The sequence below is a fragment of the Gymnoscopelus microlampas genome (genome assembly GCF_963454915.1).
Source record: "Gymnoscopelus microlampas genome assembly, chromosome: 7".
NCBI classification, from domain to species: Eukaryota; Metazoa; Chordata; class Actinopteri; order Myctophiformes; family Myctophidae; genus Gymnoscopelus; species Gymnoscopelus microlampas.
The window spans coordinates 28,298,573-28,324,866 of NC_139944.1; the positions used below are offsets into that span (position 1 = coordinate 28,298,573).

General features: G+C 41.7%; 2 protein-coding genes across 2 annotated transcripts in view; both read right to left on the reverse strand.

Moving 5' to 3' along the window:
• Positions 1-256: 256 nt before the first annotated feature.
• ppp1r15b (protein phosphatase 1, regulatory subunit 15B) lies at positions 257-8,602 on the reverse strand. The gene is made up of 2 exons (XM_084062882.1): positions 5,695-8,602; positions 257-2,724 (listed from the first exon to the last, which is right to left on the reverse strand). The coding sequence occupies exons 1-2, from the start codon at positions 7,786-7,788 to the stop codon at positions 2,515-2,517; spliced, it is 2,304 nt and encodes a 767-aa protein (XP_083919008.1). The 5' UTR covers positions 7,789-8,602; the 3' UTR covers positions 257-2,514.
• Positions 8,603-11,290: 2,688 nt separating this feature from the next.
• The window catches only part of pik3c2b (phosphatidylinositol-4-phosphate 3-kinase, catalytic subunit type 2 beta), a 69,696-nt gene continuing 54,692 nt past the window's right edge, over positions 11,291-26,294 (reverse strand). The window contains exons 25-33 of the mRNA XM_084062527.1: positions 25,612-25,768; positions 24,580-24,689; positions 23,871-24,072; positions 23,090-23,214; positions 22,116-22,233; positions 17,689-17,776; positions 16,436-16,548; positions 15,878-16,006; positions 11,291-14,234 (exon numbers count right to left, since the gene is read on the reverse strand). Coding sequence (XP_083918653.1) covers positions 14,043-14,234; positions 15,878-16,006; positions 16,436-16,548; positions 17,689-17,776; positions 22,116-22,233; positions 23,090-23,214; positions 23,871-24,072; positions 24,580-24,689; positions 25,612-25,768 — 1,234 coding nt within the window. The 3' untranslated portion in view covers positions 11,291-14,042. The remainder of the gene's footprint in view (positions 14,235-15,877; positions 16,007-16,435; positions 16,549-17,688; positions 17,777-22,115; positions 22,234-23,089; positions 23,215-23,870; positions 24,073-24,579; positions 24,690-25,611; positions 25,769-26,294) is intronic.

Here is a 26,294-nt window from a genome sequence, read left to right on the forward strand (position 1 = left end):
ATGTCATGTGGTTATTGTGCATTTACTGGGATATAGAGCCACTGTTTCTGTAATTGAGGTACTTTTCATTGCATTCATTCAAACATGTCTACTCCTATCCAAAAATACTAAAACGTAATAAATGTAACTTTTATACTTTGCAATTATATACAAATATTCAATTTTTTTACCCTTATTGGAAGAGGCTTACCTTAGTGGATAGGCCGAGAATATTGAAAATTAAGCTTGAGTGCTGAAATGAACACAAAACAATATGCATCATTAAATATTGATTTATTTCCACTGAATGAATGCCATTCAAATTTGCTGTTAAGGAAATGCTTAAGCAGAACTCATCCACCAAACTATGTTTTACAAAAATAAAACTGATTTGGTTAATTGTAAAGTAACACCAAAATGTATATCAGTCCTTTATTCCATTATCCAACGTTCAGTTCAGTGGATAACTTTCTGCAAGTCTCATTTGATGAAGTCTTCCATCCCTGTATTTTGCTTTAGCAATCCCATGGTTGACGCTTTGTTCACTTGAAGCAAAGATCACCACACTTGCACTGGTCAGATGTGAAGGGGGTTAACTCCAGTAAAGACGGCATCTCTGTAGCCATTTCCATCCAAACATCTTCATGCAACTTAGGATGCATTTCCACAATATTGCAAAAATATTTTTACATTCACTCAAACTGGAAAGGTTTAATTTAATAAATAGCGGCATTAACAAGTTTGTTAGACATAATGCAGGATGTCGCCCCTCATCTTGTCCAATAGCAATACATTAGACTAAAATTCACTTTGCAACTGTATGGAAACATGATCTGTGTCACACACAAGGGCTCCCAATGGATGCATATGAAACAATGTTACGGCTACAAACTTCATTTGGACACAGGGAAGAGACTGCTTTATAACAGAGCCTCAATCAGGATGACGATACATTTCCATGAGACCCGCACCCATAATCCTTCACCCTTAATATAGTACTTGGAACTAAAAATACCTTACAGTTGCGTAGAAGCTGTATAAATATAAAAGGCATAATGTTTTTGAATACCACAGTTGGCATTACCAAACATTACATTTGAATCCATTTATAGAATAAATGTTTTGAATACTCAAGATGCATTATCATTAGTGATTACACAAATGTATTAGTAATTGGAGGAGTATCTGCAATTGTTTGCTTAATCTGTTCAAATCATACCATATTCAATACTACTCTTCAGGAACAATTTTCCAGAAAATGTGTTTTCAAAGACTAAAAGGGAAAGAAAATACTGTGTCAACCAGGCGTGTTAAACACTGAATTACCCATGTTACAAAATTATAACTTTCTTTGGCATTGACGATCAAAAACTGAGATTACTGAGAAGTATACCAACTCTAGCTGAATGCAACACCAGGTGGTATCCAAATACTAAGATCACTCTTAAAAGTGTACCAAAACCCTTGAATCCTTGATGTGATACAAACTCAAGAGTTGCAGATTAGCAAACATTTGAATTAGGAGTTGGCCCTTTAAAAATAGTTTGTACCTCCCTGTTCAACTTCCAAAAGTTCTAAGGGAGCCGTTATGAAACTACATAGAGTAGTCTTGCCATTCTGCTGGTGTCTATGGGTAGTTTTTCTCAATTAGTGGGTCATAAGTTGGACCCGAAGGTCAAAGTAACAGAGAAAATACTGTCATTTAAAGGGTTGGGTCCTAATTGTTTGGGTCTAAGCAAAATGCAGGTCTCTCAGTGTGAAACTAAGTGAGAGCTACTGCTTTAGGGACAGGGCACATAAGGATATACGCATAATGTATTAGAAGCCTAGTTGTTGAAGGCAGATTTAAAACCAGATGAAATTGAAACAGTTTCACTAGTATGTAATTGGCTGTTTGTCTTGTTGCAAGAGCAGAAACAGCATGAGGTGCAACATTAAAGGAAAAGTGTACTCTCCCAGAAGACTCCCTTGGCTTTAGAACCAGTTCAACCTAAAAAAGGAAATTGCGACGCGTTTTGAAATAACTTAAAAGGGGGGGGGGTTCTACCTCACAGTGTAACCACAAGTTAAGCCCTTAAAAATGTCCAACCATAGTGTCCATACCATTTTAATAACACATTTATGCAGTTGTGGTTTTGCCCTGAATCATGTTAAATCAACTCCATCACACCACTAAAATTCAACTGAAAAACAAAAAAATGAAAACAACAAGAAACAGCAAAAACTAAATAGTGGCGAGGAGCCTGTTTGAGCTCTGCACAGTCTCTTTAAGTCTCTCATAAACAAAGCACAAACTGAGGATTAGAGATAGGTGGTGGAATCACAGCTCAGGAAGCGCTCAAAATAGTTCTTCAGATGCTTCCGTCCTACGTTTTTTTGTGCATGTGTTTCATAAGCTATGATAAACCTAATATGCATGTATGCTGTGGTTAAACAGAATTTTCAACCTAGTGAGATACGAGTGCTTGTTCTGTACCATTTATGGTGGCCGAGCCACATACTGGTCTGGGTCCATCCATCCTTCCTCCACCTTCCTCAGGTGTCCTGGGTGTAGTAGATGGTGAACCTGTGATACATCAGGCTGCGGTGCTGAGGCTCCAGGCAGTAGGCGATGCTCTGTTCCACCTCATGGCAGCGACGCAAGAAGCGACAGCGGTCCCGAGCCAGCTCCTCCCAGGGACCCCGCCGATCCTCCTCCTCGCCACAGCTGGCGAAAAACTCCTCAATGTCTTCAGAGAAACGCACCTATAGGGAGGGAGACAGGGAAAGAGAGAGGCAATTGTCAATAGGAGAGGGAAGGCAGGGGAGAAATATAAAAACAAACCTTGATAGTTTAGATTACAGGTTCAGTGAAATGAAAGCACTGAACCTTCCATCAATTCACCCCCAGAAATTTTTGGTGCTTGTATCCATTTTATACCTATATTCCCTTTTTATACAAAGAACAGTGGGCAGGCCATTCCTTTGCATTTTCCTTTGATCAAGACACGTACAGCTTAAGAGACAACATTTTCTGACACTGTACTTTACTTTTATTTTTCTGCCTTTACTTTTCTATAGTGTAAAGTGGAGATGGACAGGAAACAAGCAGAGAGAAATGGGGAGAGACATCAATCGTCGGGAATGGGACTCAAACCCGCGACGCACTATCGAGCTACATTAAAGCCTAAGGTGCCCGGACCGCTGACACTGTACATTCTCAGTGTAATAAAGTGTATTAATTATGCCCCCACTGCAAAACATAATTTTATTTAGACAATACATGGAAAATTAATAAATGCTAAAAGAATAGGCCACATCCTGCAATCACTTTCTCACTTATCTTTCCACTTTTTCTCATGCAACTTAATTACCAATTCTATTCACTTCAATAGAAACCACTATTAAAGCTTCCCTTCTTCTTATGCAAGCAGTGAAGACACAGAAAAGCATAATGGCTTTAACAGTTGGGGAAATGGAGGAACCATGTCTCGATTTGACAACCCCCGAAATAACTAGGCCAGGTTTAGAGAGGGGGAAAATATGACACGGTCCTTTTCAAAGACACTCTCCTTAGAAGTGCACACTAATGAGAATGGGGCGCAGCATCAAAGACACCATTAGCTTTTACATAAAAAGCGTAATCTTTTTTGCATGAAGCCCTCTCTCATTTCCTCCACCATTATGGGTTACTGTTGCTAAGTAACATGGCAAGCCCGAGTGTGGATGTGAACTATGGTGTAACTGTTAAGGAATGGTCTGAGGGATAATAACATCCACAGCAATCATTAGTCGTCAACCTTGGCTCACTTGCTTTCATTTATTTAGACATTAGCCTAACAGCTGAATGCAGTTTACTAGTTGCAACTCATTTTCTACGCTTTAAATGGCGCTATTCTACGCCATAAAACTACATGACGAAAGTAATCAGTGACAATATGAACATCTCTCATGTGTACTGACTGTATGACACCTGCTCCTGTCATCATGGCATAAGCATTAGGCCTGTAAGGCCGATGACATTGATAACCTAGCCAATAACAAATCTAATATAACAGTACTTGTGTAGCTCATTTAGGGCATTTAGCTGACCCTTATTCAGACTGACTTGTTAGTCACTCAGCAGCAGGTAGAAGGTTCAGTCACCGTCTTCCTCAAGCACATTTTTGCAGCTTTACTTGTTACTTCTTGTTTGCATTCGTTACTTTGTTCATATGTTGTTTTCTATGTAAGCCCATGTGGCCACACAACACTGCATTCGCTGTTAAGATGCTCTCCATTAGATCTACTGCCATCTTCATAGGCTTTTGAAAAGTACACTGCTTTCCCCAGGGAGCTTCCAGAAGAAGCCTCTACTACATCACAGACAACCTGGAAGTGGGAAATTGTTGCACAGGATTTACATCACCTCCAAAACAGTCCCAAAACACGTGAACAAAATACGTGCACAGCTGAAGGGGAAGAGACAACTGCAATCACAAATGCTCACATGCACAAGCAATGTTGCTCTGGTTAACTTGTGGGTTGGGAGACGTGCTGCTGACAGGGTCAAAGTTAATGAACAACTTCTTCAGTAGAGGATATAACATTTCAGGCTCTGCCACCAAGGTCAACATGACATTTGTAAATGAAACCAATTGGGAATGGGAACCACTGAACAAAATTATTAACTTGTACTATACTTATGTGGAGAAATGTCACTTTCCCACTTAAAACTCACAAGGACTTTGCAATCTGACCAAAATGATGAGCATTCATTTGTCATGACATAGTTTAAAGAGCACAGATTATAAAAGAAAGTGCAGTCGCCTGATCAAATGTTTCCAAAAGTCTAAAATGCTCAAGTGAGGAAACTGGAGTGCTGCTTACTGTCCAGTAAGAGACTGTCACTGTCATATATTCACTTCCTCCTTATTTAGTTACATATTTACATCTTCTCGCTGTAAAATATGACTACCTCAAGGAAATGGACATGCCATAAAATGAATCACAGTTTTACAATAAGTGATGTGCTTATATGACTTGGGTGTGTTCCATGTCCATCCATTCTCACGTGTACAACACCAAAAGCAGACAATCACTGTCTACAGTATATAGGACCTACATGCACACGATAGACAGAACAGAGCAAGACCACATTCTTTGAGCAGTCATGGGCAGGTTGAAACAACACAATAAACTAAAATGAGTGTAATACATAACAGTAGGAGATGAGAAATGTAATGCAGTGTTCCTCAGTTAAAAAAACTAAAAACAAGTGTGAGCTTGTGATGTCTTTCACATCATCAGGACAAGCCTGGCTGATTAACTTGCAGGGTTTGGCTCACCACAGTGATCAACCCTTAGTTACAACATGGGAATTCCTGTACTATTTGTATTAATGAAGAATGACATTTTTTTTTGTGCCTTTTTTCCCCTTTGATTGGAAAATGAAGACAGGTCTATGTCAGGTCCAAGTCATACTATTTCATCACACCCGCTGTAAAATCAGGTGTTGTAATTGCAGTCCCCAGCAGAGACACAGATTTCAATTTGTCAGCGGGAGACTATTAGTACATATTTATTAGTACATATTTATCTGGCATGTCTTGGAATACACAGGATGTCTCAATAACCATAAAGTGAGGACTGCTGGACTGAACGAATGAATCAATTAATTAATTCATTAATGAAAGAGAGAGAGAGATAGATGGAGTGAGTGAGTGCACAAAACAGGTGTAGTGATAGACAGCTTACCTTTTTGATGGTGACAAAGCAAGGTGTGGCGGTTGCAGAAGCAGCAACTGCGCTGACCACAGGCTCAGAGAAGCCACTGTCCAGCCTCTCCTCTGCATCCTCCTCTCTGTACTGGAGCACCTGCACCACTGCTGATGCTGCTGCATGGCAGGGGGAGCGAGGACGAGTCCGGGAGACCTTCTTCCCCTGACCCCCGGGCACCCCTACTTTACGAGGCTCTCGAGTCCTGAGTGGGCCCTGGAAACTGAAGGGACTGAAGGGGTCAGAGAAGGAGCTGAACGAGTTCCACAGGCGCAGGCTCTCTGCTTCATCCACCTCGCTGGCCGAGGTGGAGTCATCCCAGCTGTCGTTATCCCAGGAAGAGGGCGGGGAGGCAGGGGAGGTAGAGAGGGGTGATGGATTATGGTCAGGGGGTGATAGGTTATGGTTAGGGGGTGAGCCTGGGGAAGACTGTGGGGAGCAGGGAGAGGCTGCAGAGGAGGTGGGGGGTTTTGGGATGGGGATGGTCCTTGGGGTGGTGATGGGGGCGGTGAAGTTGCTTGGGTTGTATGGATCCCGGCTTTCGCACAGGGAGTTCCACAGGCGCGCTGCTTCTGAGGTTTCGTTGTCAGAGTCTTCATCATCTTCTTCATCAACTGAGTCAGAGAGTTCTGACGAGCCCTCGCTATCAAAGCCGTCATCATCATCACTGTCAAACTCACTGTCTGACTGGCTATCATCATCTTCATCACTGCAGGGGCTTCCCATGATGTAAGCGATAGCCTTGTTCTGGCAATAGGGAGGGGTAAGAGGCATGGCAGCAGCAGATGGATCCTCCTGGATGGTCCTTTCTCTTTCTTCATCTGACTCGCTGATATGGGAATCATCCTCTTCCTCCTCTTCCTCCATCTCCCTGGAACTTAGCGACTCTGCTTCCTCCTTGGCCTCAGAACTCCTGCCCTCTGTTTCTTTATCTGTGACAGTCCCGTCAGTCGCCTGCTGTGGTTCCTCTTCACACGGGGCTTTTACCATGTAAAGTTGGCAGATAACATGTTCCTCTTCCAGGCTGGAATAGCCATTGTCTTGGTCAGGGGTGAGAACTGCCACCTCACTGCAAGCAGCTTCAGTTCCTTCAGTATCAAGAATGCCACTGGTGGTAATGCTGGGCTGGTGTTGTATTGTAAGCCTCTCTGAACTCTGGAGAGATTCTGGTGCGGATGTTTGAAGGCTGTCATTGTCCATCGGCTGCTCTTTGTCGCTGTGTTGTCCAGCGCTTTCCCCTGGCATTGATTCCCTGTTAGTGAGCTGTACAGACAGCTCGGTTGGCTTGGCAACAGCAGCTTTTGTACCACCCTCCTGTTGTGAACAATGCTTGCTTGTTAACGGCATCTCTTTGCCCCATGATGCATTTGACAGCAAACTCTGGGGGCCTTCTTCGTTTCCCCAAAACCCGCCCCACCAGTTCTTAGTGCTTCCTGCGTTCTTCATGGGTGAACCGGCGTCGTCTGTGTACCAGTTCCTCCCGCCGAGCACCTGACCGGCTCCTTCGGTATGCGTTATGTCCTGAGTTGACGATGCTGAACTCAAAAAAACGTGACTGAGAACACTCCTAGCGGTCGCCGCCAGATAACCTGTCTGAGTTTGTTGTCTAATGTTCATTTCCATTTCAGCAGCAGTTTGGATCCCTAATTCCTGAAGGGAGCCTGCGGTGATCCAACCCAAGGTGGTGTCACCGCTGGTGGTCTGGATGAGGCCAGCGGGGCCGCTGTTCTCGCAGCGCAGGTACGACAGGTGGGGAGTCGAAGAATGCTGCGCCCCAGGCATCAGTTCGTCCAGTTGTCCTAAAAACGCTCTTTGGTCATCAACTAAGTTATGTCTGAAATCTTCACTGACCCACCCTGTTCCTCCACTGTCTGACAGAGCAGGATTCCGAGGTAGCCCCGGTAAATACTTCTGCAGGAAAGACAGCGCGGGCCTAGAGAACATGCTGATCCACGACCTGTCCTGGTTCTCTCGCCCCAGAGAGGCCATCCCATGGTGGGTGGGAGAGGAGGCCGGGGACGCTCTCACGGAAAGACCTTCCTCACCACTCATTCTTGCATATGTTGCAGACATAAATATAAATAAATCGATATATGTATATATATTAGTGATATTATATCAACTAGCGTAGCGAAATGTGGCGTTTTTTATAGTCAAGCTAGCAAGCTAACTAATGCTAACAGCTGTTAAACTGCAGTACCTCTCAGGCTGCAACGGCTAAATGCGATTCCAGTGAATTCCAAACGATGCCCATGTCGACCAGGTAGACACCTGTCTGTGTTTAACGTCCACTGTCCATGTCTGTTCTCTAGACGAAGACATGGCGGTTAGCTCTGCTAGAAGTCGACATCCAGTGAATATGAGCGCCCTCCATGTTGTTAGGGTTCCAACCAGGGACGTTCGGCTGACAAGAATGGTGGTTGGACCTCTTTAGCTTCGTGCTGGAAGTGGAAACGGCGACGGGGTGCAGAGAAAAGTAAAAGTCGCTCGACAGGTCGCTGCATAAAGTAACCTCCACTTCAAACGGAGAAAGACAACGGGCCATTTTGTCGTGTTATACTGGAGTGAGGAGGACGCCGGGTCGGTGGCCGCAGTGAAGACTCCCTACGCTCGCATTCAAATAGCTGCTAAGTGCTAATGCTAACGGACGGACCGAAGGAAGTTGAAGCGCCGAATAGCGTCGTCGCAGAAATAAAATAAGGCAAATATAAACACGACGAAAATAAAATAAGCAAGTTTGCCGTCTATTAGTATTATTCGGTCGCAGTGAAACTACCAAACAGGCTGTGTGTGCATATAGTCGCTTTCCTTCTCGTTTTTCTCGTGTCTTTCCCTTGTATGGTCTGTATGGTTTGCCTCGCTTTTCAGTAGATAGATACGACGTAGGTTAGGATTTCATCAGACACTAAAGGGAGCGTCGCCAAACTCGTCGTCGAGCTGACAGCAAACGGGTCCAGTCAGGGACCGTCGGTATGTTTCGACTTCAGCTAAAACGTGTGGTGGCGGTAAGCATAAGGAAACGCATGTCAGGCACTGTGCGGGTTACGTAACGACAGTCAAGTGCATGTGCCACCACCCCTCCTTGTGCTTATCAACACGTCCTTTCTCACATTTGAACACAAATTTGCAGATGGCCTTGCGCTGCACACACTGACACTACACCTATGTTCACGTAGAACAACAAGAGTTAATGTATTGCTATTTTTAACGTGCACATTTTTTCTGAAGATATTTCCCAAATTCCCTACCATGCCTTCATCTCTCCATTCTGTTCCTGTGCCCACATTGCAGTATTAATAGGCCAGCAGCAATGCAGATGAATCACTAAACACAGCAGGGGATCATCTGTAATCCCCCTCCCCCACACTCACATGCATGGCAAGTATAATTCATGCTTTGCAGTTAAATGAGACATGATGAGATAAAAAAAAATAAAAGAATGCTAATTATTATTATTATTTTGTACTTCTGATAATTACATTGAACATTAGACGCAGTGACTCACTTTTGAGAGCTTTATCAAAATAAATAACATTTATATCAAAATATATTGATCGGTGAGTTGAGGACATTCACATAGGCAAATATGTGCTTTAGCTCATTTGCCAACTGCATGGAGATGAATCCCCAATACTGTTTTAGTGACTTTTTTGTGTGTGCAAATGAAGAGTTCTATGGGACAAGCCCATGTCTGCCATGCAGTCATAAAGTATGCATTATATGTCCTCATTCTGTGACTGCAGTCATTAGAAATTCATAAGACCAACATTTCCAGTTCTCTCCCTCAAAAAGGGTCACATCACAGCATAGCTTTCCCGAATGTATGAAATCTTCATTCACTCTACCATGTTCAAAAACAGTGATGTTGTCACTCTGTTCTAAAAGTCTTTGAGTTTGAGTCAGTCTCTCCCAAATGTCTAAATCCAGTACCATCCCTAGCAGTAGGTTCAAGTTACTTGTTGACTTGTAAGCCTGTTGACTTATGCTAAAAATAGGGTCTGTGGCCAGTACAGTCAGTGACAGCAGCATTTCTGACCGTGTGACATGTGAAACAAACAATAGGTGAATTCCTTGATAATACTTGATAAGGCACTTGCATTTACCCAACTACATTATTACCCAAGATTATTTTTGCAGCATTTTATCTTGTTGCATTGTATTGTGTGCAATGCTTATGTTTGTTTCCAAGGTGTGACCCCAAGTGAAATGTATTTTTCACTGTCTGTGAACTTTAATAGGTGCGTTCACTATACAAATAAACATCAACTTAAACTAGATTTTTTTTTTAAATAGAACAAAACTAAAACCAACTTAAAAAATAATAGCACAATATATCCATTCATGCACGCGAAAGTTAACATTATTCAGAACTTAGAAGGCAGGCCTAATCCAGAATAACTGGTACTCAATCTAACAGCGGTTGGGTGTGGTGAGTTCTCAAACAAAGCCAATAAATATACACTATTTTTTTACTGTAAATATTTTTTACAGGACTTAACTCTAGTGCTCATAGGATAAGAGATGGGGGTGTTATAGGCAAGACTTCCGTGGTTAAAAATATGAAGTTTGTTTAACCACTTGAACCCTAGCGTCTCTATTCTGGTCATAATTGTCAAACATTTGGCAAAAATGTACGAACATTCTGCTAAAAAAGCAGATCTACAAGCTCACACAACACGTTGCAACACAATGCTGTTGTGAGCTGGTAGATTGTCTCTTTTCGGCGTATGTACACAGCGATAGCAGCTGAAAATTCTCTAGGCAAGAAATGAGGTCTACAGAGCAGAGCAAGGAATTCTAGATCTGGAGAGCAAAACGACTGAAGCTTGTGTTCTGATTACACCTGATTACACCAGACTTCTCCGTTATTCCATTGTCTCTGTCCATTCGGAATGTGTAAAAAACAACTGGTGATGTTATGGGTAAGTGAATGGGTAACATTAATAGTGAATGGGTTCAGTGCCCAGGTTGAAATGATGCATTAAAAACAACATGACAGTATAATGAGTCATTTCACATCACCATGTCTTCAGGATAGAAGACATAACCACCAGCTTCAGCCGTGTGGAAGAGTGCTGTAGACTGGCAACATGGCACTAGGCCTGCAATTATTACATAATCGCCTGCGCACAATCTGATCTGTAGCTGTGTAAGCGATATGTGGGCATATGTTATGTTGGTAGATTCCAACATACAGTATAGATTTTAAGCTTATTGCTTGGACTTTACATTGCAAAAAATAGGTGGAACCAGTTGAAAAGTCATGTAGTCACTAGTCAATGACTCACATTTGCAGACTTGCTGTATAAATCTCATGTGATTAACTATTAGCAAACAGAATGTATGCCAGTGTATGCCGTTTCTTTATCTGTTGACTTTAACTTTGGATGTATTGTATGTTCCATTTAGTTTTTACCTTTCATTTTGTTGCCATTCCTTGATGCCTCACTGGCCTAATTCTTCAGACTATCAATAAAGTACAGTATCTTATTTGGCAACAAAGATTTCCCAGAATACTGTAGGTTTCACATGATACACAGTGCTACAATAAGACACACTCTTCATTTCGATTCAAGTTTATTTTGTTATTTAGTGCAAATAATATTACAAAACATGTTCAAAAATTAAAGTTGCACAATACAGCCTTTGTAATCTAAATAAAAAGTGAGCGTAAAACTGAAAGGTGAATTGGAGAAAATCAAATCACATTAAATGATATATCTCAGTCTTATTTACAGTAATACAAGATCCAGTTCATTTTGAACTTACATTCTGTCCCCTTTTTCCCAGTGTGTCGTAGGACTCAGGGTTTAAATCCCTTGAGGTCGCTCATCTAGAGGCCCTCTAGCCTGCTGTTTCTTAACCCATAGGGTCGTGAGTCGTGACTCTCACTGAGTAAAAGACTAAGAACAACAACTCAGACAAAAAAAAATATTTGTTTACATATTGGGTTGGGATTTTCACAACATGACTTTTTTCTCTCTCTCTTTAGAACCACTGAGGTTTCTGTCTCACTTCCTTCCGAGGTCTGTAAAAAAAAAGCCACACTGTAGATCCATGATAAATGTACCCAGCACCTAATCCCTCAATTATTTAAACTATTAATACTATATAGTTAACAACCTGTTAAGTTACAGTACGTATTACACAAGTGGTTCTCAACTGGTTTCACACTGGGGACACAAATGTTGTGGTTTTCAACTGTTTTTTCTACTGGGGACCAATATTTAGCATTTGGCCATTTTTAGCCTGAACATTTTATGGGCCAATTTTCAGTCCTGAAGCACTGTTTGAGAAATATTAAACACAGAATCATCATTCAATAATTCACTATTAGCAACTGGAGAATATTTCTAGCAGATGCCAAACCCTCTCATTTGAGATTAAATGAGCAAGGCATGTTTTGAACTCAGTAAACCAGATTATTTAGTGTCATCATCAGCCAGTGTAGTGTGGAGACAGCACATTTTGTCTCGTTACATAAACAAAGGAGGAAAAACATTCAAACTATCTAATTGGTAAATCGTGCCTTGAGGCCAAATTCAAATCAGTTGTAGAAACTTGTTACAGCATGGTTACGGTTATGCACAAGCTAAGATCAACTTTTTGCTAATTTCCATGTGTTTCATAAAAAAAATACACATCATCCCTTTATCGTGATTTGTGGGAATCATTATGCTGTAAGTTCAAAATGCATAAGAAAGTTAACAGAAAAGATGGGTTAACTGATATTAAAGCACCTCAGTATGCAGTTTCAGGGTTTGTGAATCATTAAATTAGTCTCTTTGTTCCTCCTTCTGCCCCACCTCTCTCTGCATACCCCACACACACCCACACACACCCACACACACACACACACACACCACAAAAAGGAGCACAAATGCAATAGAACTGAACAGAAAAAGCTCACACACAATTAAGATTTTCAGTTGTTAATACTCTCCCTATATGAAAAATATTCTACATCTTTGTCAGTTCATGTACAGCACATTTTGAAATGTTAAATGCCATGAAGAGGAACGGCGCAGTCTGCGTGCCCAGGTAGGTTTCTACCATTTGCTTACAGTAAATCGCTAAAGAAGCAAACACTTTCCACGATTTAAAGAAAAAGATAGCAACAAATAGTGCAGACAGGCTGTTTCACTGTATGTACAGAAAAGGCCTTACTCTTCTGTTCCACTAACATTCTTCAGTTAGGAAACTTCACGACAGGGCCTAAAGGGTGTTTTATTCATGGCACCTATTTTGACTCAGTTCTCCTAGTATTAGGAGGGTAAAAAGACCTTGTAGGCATTTTGTGACACAGTTGAGCGCTATATGTTACAGATAAGGTACGACCACAGCATAGATGACAAGAGCAAACTAAGCGAGGGGGTAATTACAATGGAATCTCTATCTCTGCTTGCTGTGGTGTTGTAGCCAAGTCCTTCCATACCATAGGCAGGTTAATAGGCGGGTATATCACTACCCTACAATAGTATGAAAACAGCCATACCGTCACTTTCTCAATTCTGAAAGACTGAACCCATGACAATATCCATGTGTCCCTAATATCTACATTCAAAACATCCGAGTAATACACAGAAAAGAAAATTAGGAAAAATCATAGACTTACACCAAATCAAGCTCAAAATTAAGCTAAATAAGCATCCAATTAAGGAATTAGGAATTTAAAAAAAGAAATAACTTAAAAAGAAATAACTTCTCTTTGAAGAAAGATGCGACTCCCTAAGGCAGGGGGCAGGGGGCGGGCCTAGCCCCTTATTTCGTAACAGTCCTTTCTCGTCACGGTTGCAGGTGGTCTTCTTGATGGGTCGCATGGTCCTGTGGAACGGAGCCCACTCGAGTTATGGGTCAGTACAGCGAGGCTTTTCAACAGCAATGAAGTCTAAAGAAATATTTGCTTTCAAAACACATATCCAGTAGGGACTACTCGCCCTGTAGTCCATTAAGGTTAATAGCTCTGTTGGACTGGCTGGAGTAGGACGTCTGTCAAGCCATTCATCTTCATCCACTGGTAAAACTCCAGAGAGATGGACGCACGCACTCGCACACGCTCACACACACACACGCACACACACCCCTTTTACTGTAGGTCCCACTTAGGAAAGAGATGACCCATCATGCACCCCCACTGGGGGAAATAAGTCAGTACTATAGACTGGACAACTGTGGCTGTCTCTCTCCCACACACATGCACGCGGCACACACACACACACACACACACACACACACACACACACACACACACACACACACACACACACACACACACACACACACACACACACACACACACACACACACACTGTGCTGTTCCATGACTCTCAGCGGGCAGACTCTGCGCCCGCTGTGCCCAGCTGGTGCCAGTCGACCCAGTGTTGGCCAGGCACAAGCTTCTTCAGCGGGATGAAGGTCTCCCCCAGCAGGGTGTTCTCCCAGAAAGGTCCGTCGCCCAGCACCCGCAGATGGATCACCCTCTGCTCCAGGTCCCCGCGAGGGATACGGTCATACACCAACTGAACCAAGCACAGGATGAAAGCAAAGTCAAGTCAGACTTTATCCATATTTCTGATTTCACAGTAAGTTTTTACACTAAGTAATTATCGATTATTTTTTTGCCGATTACTACATTGATTACTCTTTCAATGAATCGAATAATTGAGTAGCGCATCTTTTTTATATACATAAAAAAAATCAACTAATCAATGAACTACTTATATAGCAAAAAATAAGTTTGAGAATGTTTTAACACATCGGGTGCCAAACACGGTCTGAACCGTGTGTTTATATAGTGGCGGTTCCGAAGCTTCGGTGCCGAACACGGTCTGAACCGTGAGTTTAGTCTTTTTGTTTTTTTCGTTTTTCTCCGCGCGGGCGGGGCTAGAGCAGCTCTGGGAGCACCCATTGTAATCCTGCGAAGGAAGTGCCAGATCGCTCACCGGAAACACATTTTTTTCCCCCATCCGCTTCCTGTCTATTTCCTACTTTGAAACGCCTATATCTCCGAATCTGTTTCCTGTGGGGAAAAACGGTCATGCGCGATCCCCCCCCGTTGTAACCCGCGAGGGGAATGTTATGGTTCCAGGCTGTAGCCAGGCTCATGGCAGAACATGAATCGATGCTTTTTTTTGCGTGGATTTGCTTGTAACGCACGCGGAAGGTTTAAACAGCAAAGCGCAGTCAATGGGGAGAATGCTGGCACCCACGGTAAGTTGTTATGAAAAAATGCTGGCACCCGATGTGTTAAAACTAAAGTAAAAACAGCGTAGCAGAAAACAATGGCGGCTCGTTCCATTTTTGTCGGCTGCACTTGGTTCCATTCGGTTTCACTTGAACAGTTCACACGGACGCGCACGGACGCGCACATGCGTGCGTTTCATTTACGTCCCGGATACCCGGATGTCAAAACATAAATAGTAGGGAAAATACGGATTTCAGAAAGAGGACTGTGTTTCAATGCAGGAAAACACCCCATCATCATTATATAGTGGCTGATAGAGGGGAAAAAATGCAAAATATATATATATATAAATATTTTTTAAATTTAGGCTTAATGTTGCCTAGAATCCCTTTAATCACACATCAGTGTTGTGCAAGAATTGTGAATCTATAAGCTCACAACGTGTCGCATTGCCTTGTGAGCTTGTCAAAAATACTGAGAATAGCAGAGGAAATAGCAGATCTACAAGCTCACAACATGTGATGCGTTGTGGGCCTGTACATCGGCTATTTTCACAATGTTTGAAATGTATTGACTTTTTTTTTTTTTTTAAACTGGCCAGCAGTATCAGTGTAGAATTGACATTTACACAGTCTGTCTTAGGAGTGTAGGAGCTGTGACTAGTGTCCTCCTGACAGTCAGCTGATATGCATGAGTGACGTGAACATGCATGACTATGTGGCCCGCCTGGACGCATGCATGCCGAGTAGACCAGAGCAAAGTCCCATACAAGAGACAACACGTCACAAAGACGGAGGACTCCATGGAGGTGGAATGAGGATATGGACCCTGGTTGGAGTTAAGCCCTGTGTAGTGTCCAGGAAATAGCATATCTACAAGCTTCACAATGCTATTTTTGGTCCACGACACTGCCGCAAGTATAAAGTATAAATCAGGCATAAGGGTGGCGGGGGTTGTGGGATAGGAACTAGAGTTTACCATCTCGTTGTAAGTGGGGTTGCAGGTGCGGCGTGCAGCCTTGGTCTTCCTCTTGCCGGTCTTCTGGGGGTCAGGGAGGAGGTACAGCTTCACATAAGGGTCTGGGTCTGTCCCGTCCTGAAGAGGGTGCTACACACGCACGCGCACGCACGCGCACGCGCACACACACACACACACACACACACACACACACACACACACACACACACACACACACACACACACACACACACACACACACACACACACACACACACACACACACACACACACACACACACACACACACAATTACTGTATGTCCTCATATTTCCTCATATTGTATCATATTCTTGTTTCTACATTTCCACTCAAGGACAAACAATATTCTATTCTATTCTACAAACATTAATTCACATTGAATAAAACACACACACACACACACACACACACACACACACACACACACACACACACACACACACACACACACACACACACACACACACACACACACACACACACACACACACACACACACACACACACACACACACACACACACACACACACACTGACCAGGCCTCTTATGTGCATGACCATGATGAAGAGTTTGTCACTCTTGTAGGAGATCGAGAGTTTAACCTCCCCCGCCACTGTCCCCGTCACTGGAGCCCAGGAGGAGATCTCAGCTGGACAAACAAATGGAGACAGACGGAGAGAGGGACAGCCAGACAGACAGACAGACAGACACACACACAGACAGACAGACACACAGACAGACACACAGACAGACACACAGACAGAAGGAGAAAGACACCGTGGTTGTTAGTGAGATTCAAGCTGATATTCTACTAAACTATGTATTTATTCTTTATTTAATTCTTAATTAATCAAGTACATTTTATATTTATTATCCCTTATCAATATTTTGATTGGCAGCAAAACGTCAAAACTGTATCTGATGTGTGTGTGTGTGTGTGTGTGTGTGTGTGTGTGTGTGTGTGTGTGTGTGTGTGTGTGTGTGTGTGTGTGTGTGTGTGTGTATGTGTGTGTACAGTATGGAAAATGTCCTAAAAGCTTGAATGAATTCAGGCACGTAGTCCAGGCAGAATGTGATAAAGTGTGCACGCTTATTAGACAAATCTATTCTGGTAACATAGGCCAACAAACTGGCAGATTGTGTTGGGAACATGATGAACTTTGCACTTCTCAGTGTGTGTGTGTGTGTGTGTGTGTGTGTGTGTGTGTGTGTGTGTGGAGCACTTTGACCATGTGATACATTTAGTTTCACGTGTACAGCTCACCCTCTTAACTATGACACAGACTGCATATGAGCAGTGGTGGACAAAGTACTCAACCCCAGTACTTGAGTTTAATAGATACTCCAGGTCAAATATTAATCAACTGTAAAAGTGAAAGTTGCTCTGTCAAATTTGTACTTGAGTTAAAGTACTGGAACAGAAAAACGGAGGTACATTTTCTTTTTGATATCAATGTATTGAAGATTTTCCAGAAATCGGCTAGTGGGTAATTCAATTATTTTTCCCTTCCTAGAAATGTAGTGGAGTCAAAAGTACAATCATTTGTAATGTAGTAGTAGTATGAAGTATAAAGTATTCCAAAAAACAAATACTCAAGTAAAGCACAGATACTCAAAGATTTTACTTAAGTACAGTACTTAAGCAATTGTACTTTGTTACTGTCCACCACTGCATGTGTGTGTGTGTGTGTGTGTGTGTGTGTGTGTGTGTGTGTGTGTGTGTGTGTGTGTGTGTGTGTGTGTGTGTGTGTGTGTGTGTGTGTGTGTGTGTGTGTGTGTGTGTGTTTACCAGTAGGTTTGTTCTGTAGAGTGTTGACCACTGTCCCTGGTCTCTCGTCTCTTTGCAGAGGATGAAAGAAAGTGTAGATGAGGTCGCACTGGAGAGAGAGAGATGAGTTAATCAGAACTGATTAGACTGGATCAACTGGTTTGTATATGGTCTGTGTAAAAAAAACATATTGCATCATTTGTATCATTAAAAAAACACAGTATAAAACACACTATTTTAATCAGTTTCATCCTTGTGTCTCTATTTTGGATATATCATCATAGGTGGATATTTTCAAACATTTTCAAAAAGATCTATAGTTGAAATAGCTTATTTACAAGCTCACAATGTTTCACAATATAACATGTAATGAGCTTGTAGATCGGCTATATCTGCCACGTGACACCATCATATGACAAAGTATAAAACAGGAGTTAGGCTTAAGTCGTTAAATCCTTTATTTAACATCCGAGAGAAGTTATATTAAATAGAGGAGGAAATGTAAATGGACGCTATGATGCTGCATTTATAAATGGCAGCATACAGAAAGCTAAATAGTAGGGGGTGCTAACCACAAAAAATGGCCAAATCGTTACGCGGCGGATAAAAGCATGAAATTTGATACAGATGTCCCTTGGGTCATCCTAAAACATCCTAGAAGGGGTGCCCAAAAAAATCTTAAACAGGAAGTGAGTTATGGACAAAATTCAAAATGGCCACCTAAACTGTTGACCGTTGACTCAAAAGACACCAAAAGAATCTCCAAAAAGCATAAAATTTGGCTCATATGTCCCTTGGGTCATCCTAAGACATCCTAGAAGGGGTGCCCAAAGGAATCTGAAACAGGAAGTGAGTTATTGACAAAATTGAAAATGACCGCCTACAGTGTTGTCGATTGACTCAACACACAACTAAAGAATCTCATAAAAGCATACAATTTGGCATACATGTCCCTTGGGTCATCCAAAACATCCTAGAAGGGGTGCCTGAAATGATCTGAAACAGGAAGTGAGTTATTAACTAAATTGAAAATGGCCGTGTACAGTGTTGATGATGCAAAAGACACTTTTGCATCATCATCTCAAAAAAGTATCTCATAAAAGGTACAAATGTCCCTTGGGTGATCTGAATGCATCTTAAGGGGTGCTAAAAAAAGTTTTAATAGTCTCTCAATGGAAAACACTCCTCCCCCACGGGCTGCACTGCTACAACATTCAAATCGAGCAGTTTGCCAATCTGGCATTTGGTCCAGAAGCATGAAAGCTATGCAATCTCTACCATCTCCTGACAAATATGGATGGATTAAAGTTGCTGATTCGTGGACACCTTTATGGACACTCTTGCCAGAGTTTGTAGAGAACTCAAGTGTGGCTGCAAAGCTGAGCCCTTCTGTTCGAGAAAGTGTAGATGCCGGGATGCTGGGTTACCTTGCAGAGCATTATGCCAATGTGCTGGTAATTGCGAAATGGCATACATGAATACATGTAGTTACTAAACACTAATCACAAAAAAACAGCAATGATCAAGAAGAAAATACATGAGAAGATAGAGTGTAAAACCAGCAAGAAGATGTAGAGTTCAAAATAAATAAGATGCAGAGAGTAAAATAAGAATATGCAGAGTAAGATAAGATGCAGAGTAAAATAAATAAGAATATGCAGAGAGTTAGATAAATAAAGAAGATTCAAAGAGTAAAATAAAAAAAATAATGCAGAAAGTAAAATAAATAAGATGATGTAGAAATGAAAACAGAAGGTAGACTACAAAATACGGCAGGTTATGCACTGCATAACCTGTCGTATTGAGTCTGCATAATATGCAGACTGCCGTGGTGAACTGTTTAAAGAGCCATTTAGAATTTCTTCAACATGGTCCCTTCCTAAAAAGTTTAATAAACAAGCAAACAAACAAATAAATAACCCCTTCTAGGATATATTAAGAAGCACTCAATGTACGTACCAAATGGTACACTTTTATGACGTCCCTTTATGTTTTCTTTTGTGTCAACTGCTTTAGGCGGTCACTTCCTGTTTAAAACCTCTTTGGGCACCCCTTGTAGGATGCGTTCAGATCACCCAAGGGACATTTGTACCACATTTCATGCTTTTATGAGATTATTTAGGTATCTTGCATCATCTTTCACACTGTAGGCGGCCATTTTCAATTTAGTCAATAACTCACTTCCTGTTTCAGATTATTTTGAGCACCCCTTCTAGGATGTGTTAGGATGACCCAAGGGACATATGTGCCAAATTGTATGCTTTTTGGAGATTCTATAGGCTTTTTGAGCCAATCGACAACACTGTAGGCGGCCATTTTCAATTTTGTCAATAACTCACTTCCTGTTGAAGACTTTTTTGGGCACCCCTTCTAGGATGTCTTAGGATGACCCAAGGGACATGTGTGCCAAATTTTATGCTTTTTGGAGATTCTTTAGTTGTCTTTTGAGTCAATCGACAACACTAGGCGGCCATTTTCAATTTGGTTAATAACTCACTTCCTGTTTCAGATTTTTTTGGGAACCCCTTCTAGGATGTCTTAGGATGACCCAAGGGACATGTGTACCAAATGTTATGCTTTTTGGAGATTCTTTTGGTGTCTTTTGAGTCAACGGTCAACAGTTTAGGTGGCCATTTTGGAATTTTTCCATAACTCACTTCCTGTTTAAGATTTTTTTGGGCACCCCTTCTAGGATGTTTTAGGATGACCCAAGGGACATCTGTATCAAATGTCATGCTTTTATCCGCCGCGTAACGATTTTTCACTTAGCACCCCCTACTAAAATGTGTGCAGTGATGCTGTAGCACGCTCTTGTCAGGGCTCCATAGCTCAGGGGTTAGATCACTGGACTTAGTTATTTAGATAGCATGTTGTTTAGACTGGTATCCTAGTTTCTTTGAAAGACTAAATTGATTTCTTTGCACTACGCATGTGACTATTTACCCTATCGTCTGTTGACTGGGGTTCATGCCATTGACTCAGATTTTGCACTTCTACATCGCTCTAGATAAAAGCGTCTGCTAAATGCTTAACTGTCAATTGTCTTGTAAACCAGGGGTTGCAGGTTCAAGTCTCATTGGGTCTTGTGGTCATTTAACCACTTAAACTCAATATACTTTGTTGACAGTGATCCCCTAGGGGTCTGTATTTGGTCCCCTCATTGTTCCCTCATTGCTCTTCACCAAATCTCTTCGCCGAAAATAGCCAATCTACAAGCTCACAACAAGATGCGTTGAGAGCTTGTAGATCTGCTATTTTCACCAAATGGTCGCCTATTTTTGTTGAACGTTTGCCTATTACGAATGCCCAGAATAGGCACGCCAGGGCCAACAGCACACCGGCTTAGTGATGTAAGTGGCTGTCTTACTACTGGGAGGACACCGATACAAACCTGAGTCTGACACTACTTAAGTTGCTCTCCTGATGCAAATTCCTCTAAATGAGAGACTCAGCTAAATGCATGAACTGCAGTCTTATAGACAGTTTTAAACTAGACTATAAGTGTAAATTCTGTGTTCATGTCTGCACGTTAACAGCTGAAAGAACTGCCATTACATTTACCAGTCCAGACAAATGTATGGAACAGGACAGGCCTGATAGACAGGCATGTTCCCAGCAGGCCCCCCACCCTGTGGGTGTGTGTGTGTGTGTGTGTGTGTGTGTGTGTGTGTGTGTGTGTGTGTGTGTGTGTGTGCGCGCGCGCCAGGCACACTCTTGTGTGCATTGCATAGAGAGATATGTGCCTGGGAAGGGCTGATAACTAAGAAACCAGTGAGTCAAACTGAAACCACACACACACACACACACACACACACACACACACACACACACACACACACACACACACACACACACACACACACACACACACACACACACACACACGCACACGCTTCATTTAAAGCACCTTGTAACATTGTTTCTATAAGTGCTTCATTATTATTATTATTACTATTATTATAAATAATAATCATAATTAATGCACCACATATTTTGGCTTTCATGCCCAAGCTTAAATGTGAAGCATATTGCTATAAAAAAGACTTCCTGCTTGTGACATTAACTGGACAACTCTATTATCTATTGTCTATTGTCTATTATTAAAACCACGGCTCTAGATTCAACATGACCTCTTATCTTCTTACAACATTAACAACTTCTTTCAGCTATTATATTAGCTAACAATTATGGCTGCACAAAAGGTATTGACAAACACATATATATATATATGTATCACATTTGTATCCCCCTAATATTGTGCTAATACTGTCAATCATAATATTCACACAGACACAGACAAACACACTAGCATGCATTTTTGGCAAAATGTGTGTGTGTGTGCACCGGCATACTTATACATTGTTGCATGCTGGTATCGCGTGACAGAAACAGTAGATCTACAAGCTCACAGGTTGCAGAATAGTTCAGCAATGTGATAGTTAACTGACCTGGGCGACCTCGGGAGCAGCGTGAACCAGATGCCAGACGTAACCGTTCAGCTCGTCTTTCCTCCTATCCGCCATGGCCTCTCCACGCAAGCGGCCAATCACAAAGCGGCTGGGGAAACTGAGGATACAAATAGGGCAGGGATCAGAACATATAATTACATAGTAACATTTGTAACATAATGCAAAGATAAGGGCACAGTTTGTTTCATCGGATCAGGCTGTACTCAAAACTATAAATACCAGGCCTGCATGCCGGGGCATCTTGATTCTATAACAGTGGTTCTCAAAGTATGGTCAAAGGACCGCCAGGGGTCCTTGAAAGGGTTCCAGGGGTCCCCAGGTAAAGGATTTAGAGAGTTATATCAACTCTGAGAGTATATTACTCTCAGAGTTATGGAAGTCCATAATCGCCTAATGCATACCAAACTGGGGTTCCTCGAAATTAAAACGTTTGAGAACCACTATTCTATAATATTCAGGTTCTTCAAAAGGATGGCATACATAAATAAATAAAAAAAATATGAAATTCCATAAATTAGGGAAAAAGAACACTTTGAAGAACTAGTGAAAATAGCATATCTACAAGCTCACAACGCGTCACGATGCGACGCATTGTGAGGTTGTAGATCTGCTATTTTTACTAGTTTGGGTCCCTGGGAGACATACGATTTCTCTTTTGGGTCTCAAGCTAATATGTTTGATTTTGTTTGTATTGTTAATGGTACAACAAGATACCAAGGTTGTGGCTCTTTCGGAGCGGGAACTTTGGGGGTGTGGGATGGGTAACATACAGCATTTCTTGAATGCGTTTGTTTTATTGACCTGTAAGTACAAATAGAAAATACCAATAAAGAAACCTTGAACAAAAAAAAAAAAGCTAATATGTTTGGGAACCACTGTGTTAGTGTGTGTATGTGTCCGTGGGTGAATAATGTATGCTATCTGTATGCGAATGCGTGTGCTTGTGTGTGTACCTGGGCAGCTTGGAGGATGGGAAGACAAGGCGTAGTTTACTGTGGAGTTCATGGAACTCTTCAAAGGTTCTCTGCACCAACGCTGACCCCTGCTGGCCTTCTCTCTCCACCTTCACTACAAACGCCTGGAGAAGGCAAAGAGGCTCTTTAAGAGAATCTTTATAAATCGATAAATAGATAGATGGACATTAATCTATTGTAAAATGTCTATCATTTCAGTAAATTAATACTAATGTCTCAATCTTTAGTCTAGCCACAGCTTTGGCCATATACTGTACATAAACATTGCATTCACCATGGCCATTGTTGGCCTTAGATTTTGTATTTACAGTATACATTTTTGTATTAAAACATCACCAAACTTAGGCTTCATCATTGTGTGGTTAAGTCAGACAATTGAATTTAATTCAATCTGCACTATAAAATGTATTAAAATGCAATGATAACAACATTGAAAAATGAATAACAATAAAGGTGCAATAATGTTCACTGTTTTGGATTACGTACAGTAGTTGATTCTCACACTGTACTGAAATGGAAGTTGATTCTCACACTGTACTGAAATGGAAGTTGATTCTCACACTGTACTGAAATGGAACAGTTTACTCAAAAATCTTAACAAATTGGAAAATGATCTGCGGTAATGCCAAGTAGAGACTGAGTCACAGTCAAATGACTAAGCAGGCCAGACCGCCGGCAAAAGGCAAATATATTCAGTGAACACCCGAATATAATGATGCAACTCAACGCTCTTGAAGTGAAACGGACAAGGAGAACTCACATAACCCTTGCTGGGGCTGTAGGTGCGGATGTGTTTGCAGACATAGAGGTTCTTAATGAGTCCGTCAGTCTTCACGGTTTGGACCCGCGGCGCAAAGGACAACACGGCAAGTTCTTCAGATGAGGCAAACTTCATCTGCGCCAGGTTGTGGATGAAGAAGTTGAGCTTGGTGGCCACACTGCCCAGACTGGACTCTATCAGCCTGGGTGAAGACAACAACAGTGGGAGAGGGAGGGTAAAATGGGGGAGTTAGAAGGGGTGAGGGTTGAAAAGGGGCATGGTAGAGGGGAGATTAGAACAGTAGCAAAGGCAGTAAGAGGAAGAGAGATGGGGGAGGAACAGAGAGAGAGACAGAGAGAGAGAGAGAGAGAGAGAGAGAGAGAGAGAGAGAGAGAGAGAGAGAGAGAGAGAGAGAGAGAGAGAGAGAGATTTATACAGCACATTTCAGTGCACAAAACAAAATAGATATTGGGATAGTGAAAATAAAATAAAGGAAATAAAACTGAATAAGATGAGCAAAAACTGCATATAAAAATCTATTGATTGATTCAAATGATATCATTATGCATGACATGCACAACTGGTGTGTGTGTGTGTGTGTGTGTGTGTGTGTGTGTGTGTGTGTGTGTGTGTGTGTGTGTGTGTGTGTGCGTGCGTGCGTGCGTGCGTGCGTGCGTGCGTGCGTGCGTGCGTGCGTGCGTGTCTTTACCTTGTGAAATACATGGTAGCATCCGACTCTGACTCGTGGGGTCTCAGTGCGTCATAAACATACTTCAGATCCTCCAGGTCAGATAGTTCTGGTATACCACAAGACAGCATCTACACAATACACACCACATACACATATCTTGAACAAACTCCTTGAAAACTGCATGTCTAAACTCATAGTTCTTTTAAATCCATGCTGAAGACCTTTCTGTGGGCTGCTGGCTTTTATTGGGCTTTTATTTTGAATAATTTATTAATAATTTCTTCTGCACTGTAATTGCATTCCCTTATATTTCGGTTTTATTTTAAATTCCTCAGATTTTGAATTGTATTTAATGCCATCTTACTGCTTAATGTTTTGTGTAAAGCACTTGAATTGCTTTGTAGCTGAAATTGCCATACAAATACACTTGCCCTTGCCTTGTTTTGAAGCCCGCTAACTGGAAGTCAAATGCTTACTTTCATAAGGCTTGAAAAATGTGCAAAGCTTTGCAAATGTGGTTTGATGAATAACAACTATTATTATGAAGCACTGTAGAACTCATCAGGAGTACGTTGTAAACAATAATCAATCCTAATACAACTCACTATCTTTGCGTCCCGGTTCGCAATGACAGGGAGTGGGTTATTGTTATGAAAGCAGTGCAAATGAATCAAGTTGCATGTACGCTTGTGTGTACAATAAATAAACTGTGAATGAACAGAAACGTCAAACAAAGAATCATTATTTGTAGTGTTAGGAAGACAAGTAAATGTTTGTGCAGCAGAGACAGACAAAGAGAGAGACAACGTAGAGCAAGAGCTGCAGGAGGAAGAGACAAAAAGAGCGAGTGAATGTGTGCGTGACTGTGTGCGTGACTGTGTGTGTGTGTGTGTGTGTGTGTGTGTGTGTGTGTGTGTGTGTGTGTGTGTGTGTGTGTGTGTGTGTGTGTGTGTGTGTGTGTGTGTGTGTGTGTGCGCGCGTGTGTGCGTGTGCGTGTGTAGCACCCTCTTCAGGACGGGACAGACCCAGACCCTTATGTGTGTGTCCTACCAGGCCCAGTAGGTTGAGGAAGAGGTGTGCGTGCTTGCGGAGTAGGTTGTAGGCTTCACAGCAGAGGTCCACGAAGTCGTGGAAGCGACTGGAAGGTTTGTCCCCTCCATTGATCACATAGGCCATGTCTGAGGTGAAGACAAACGGAGCACGGTCCCTGCCAATCACATCACACACAAGTTACAACACCAATCGCACAGAAATACTCAAGAATTCAAAATACAAATTATGAAGTACATTTTCTTTTTTTAATATCAATGCATGCTGTATTGAAAGCATTTTAAAATAGTGAAAATCTACAAGCTCACAACAAGCTTGTAGATTGGCTATTTTCACTGTATTTGAAATAGGGTTCATTCATGCTTGATTCATAATATTTGTTTGTAAGCTTGGGCCCCAGGAATCCCTTCCTAGAAATGTAGTGGAGTCAAAAGTACAATATTTCTATTTGAAATGAAGGGGAGTACAATCAAAAACAAAAACATCCAAAAATGTACTTAAAGGGGAAATCCACCCATTTTCAATATTTAACTATGTCATTAATATAGCATAAAGGAGTTGTGTGGAAATTGATTTTGGGTTTAACATTGCAAATTACAACATGATGAGTCATCATGTTGTAATTTGCAATGTTAAACCCACAATCAATCCTCCAGTTCAAGGCAACACAGAAAGGGGGGAAC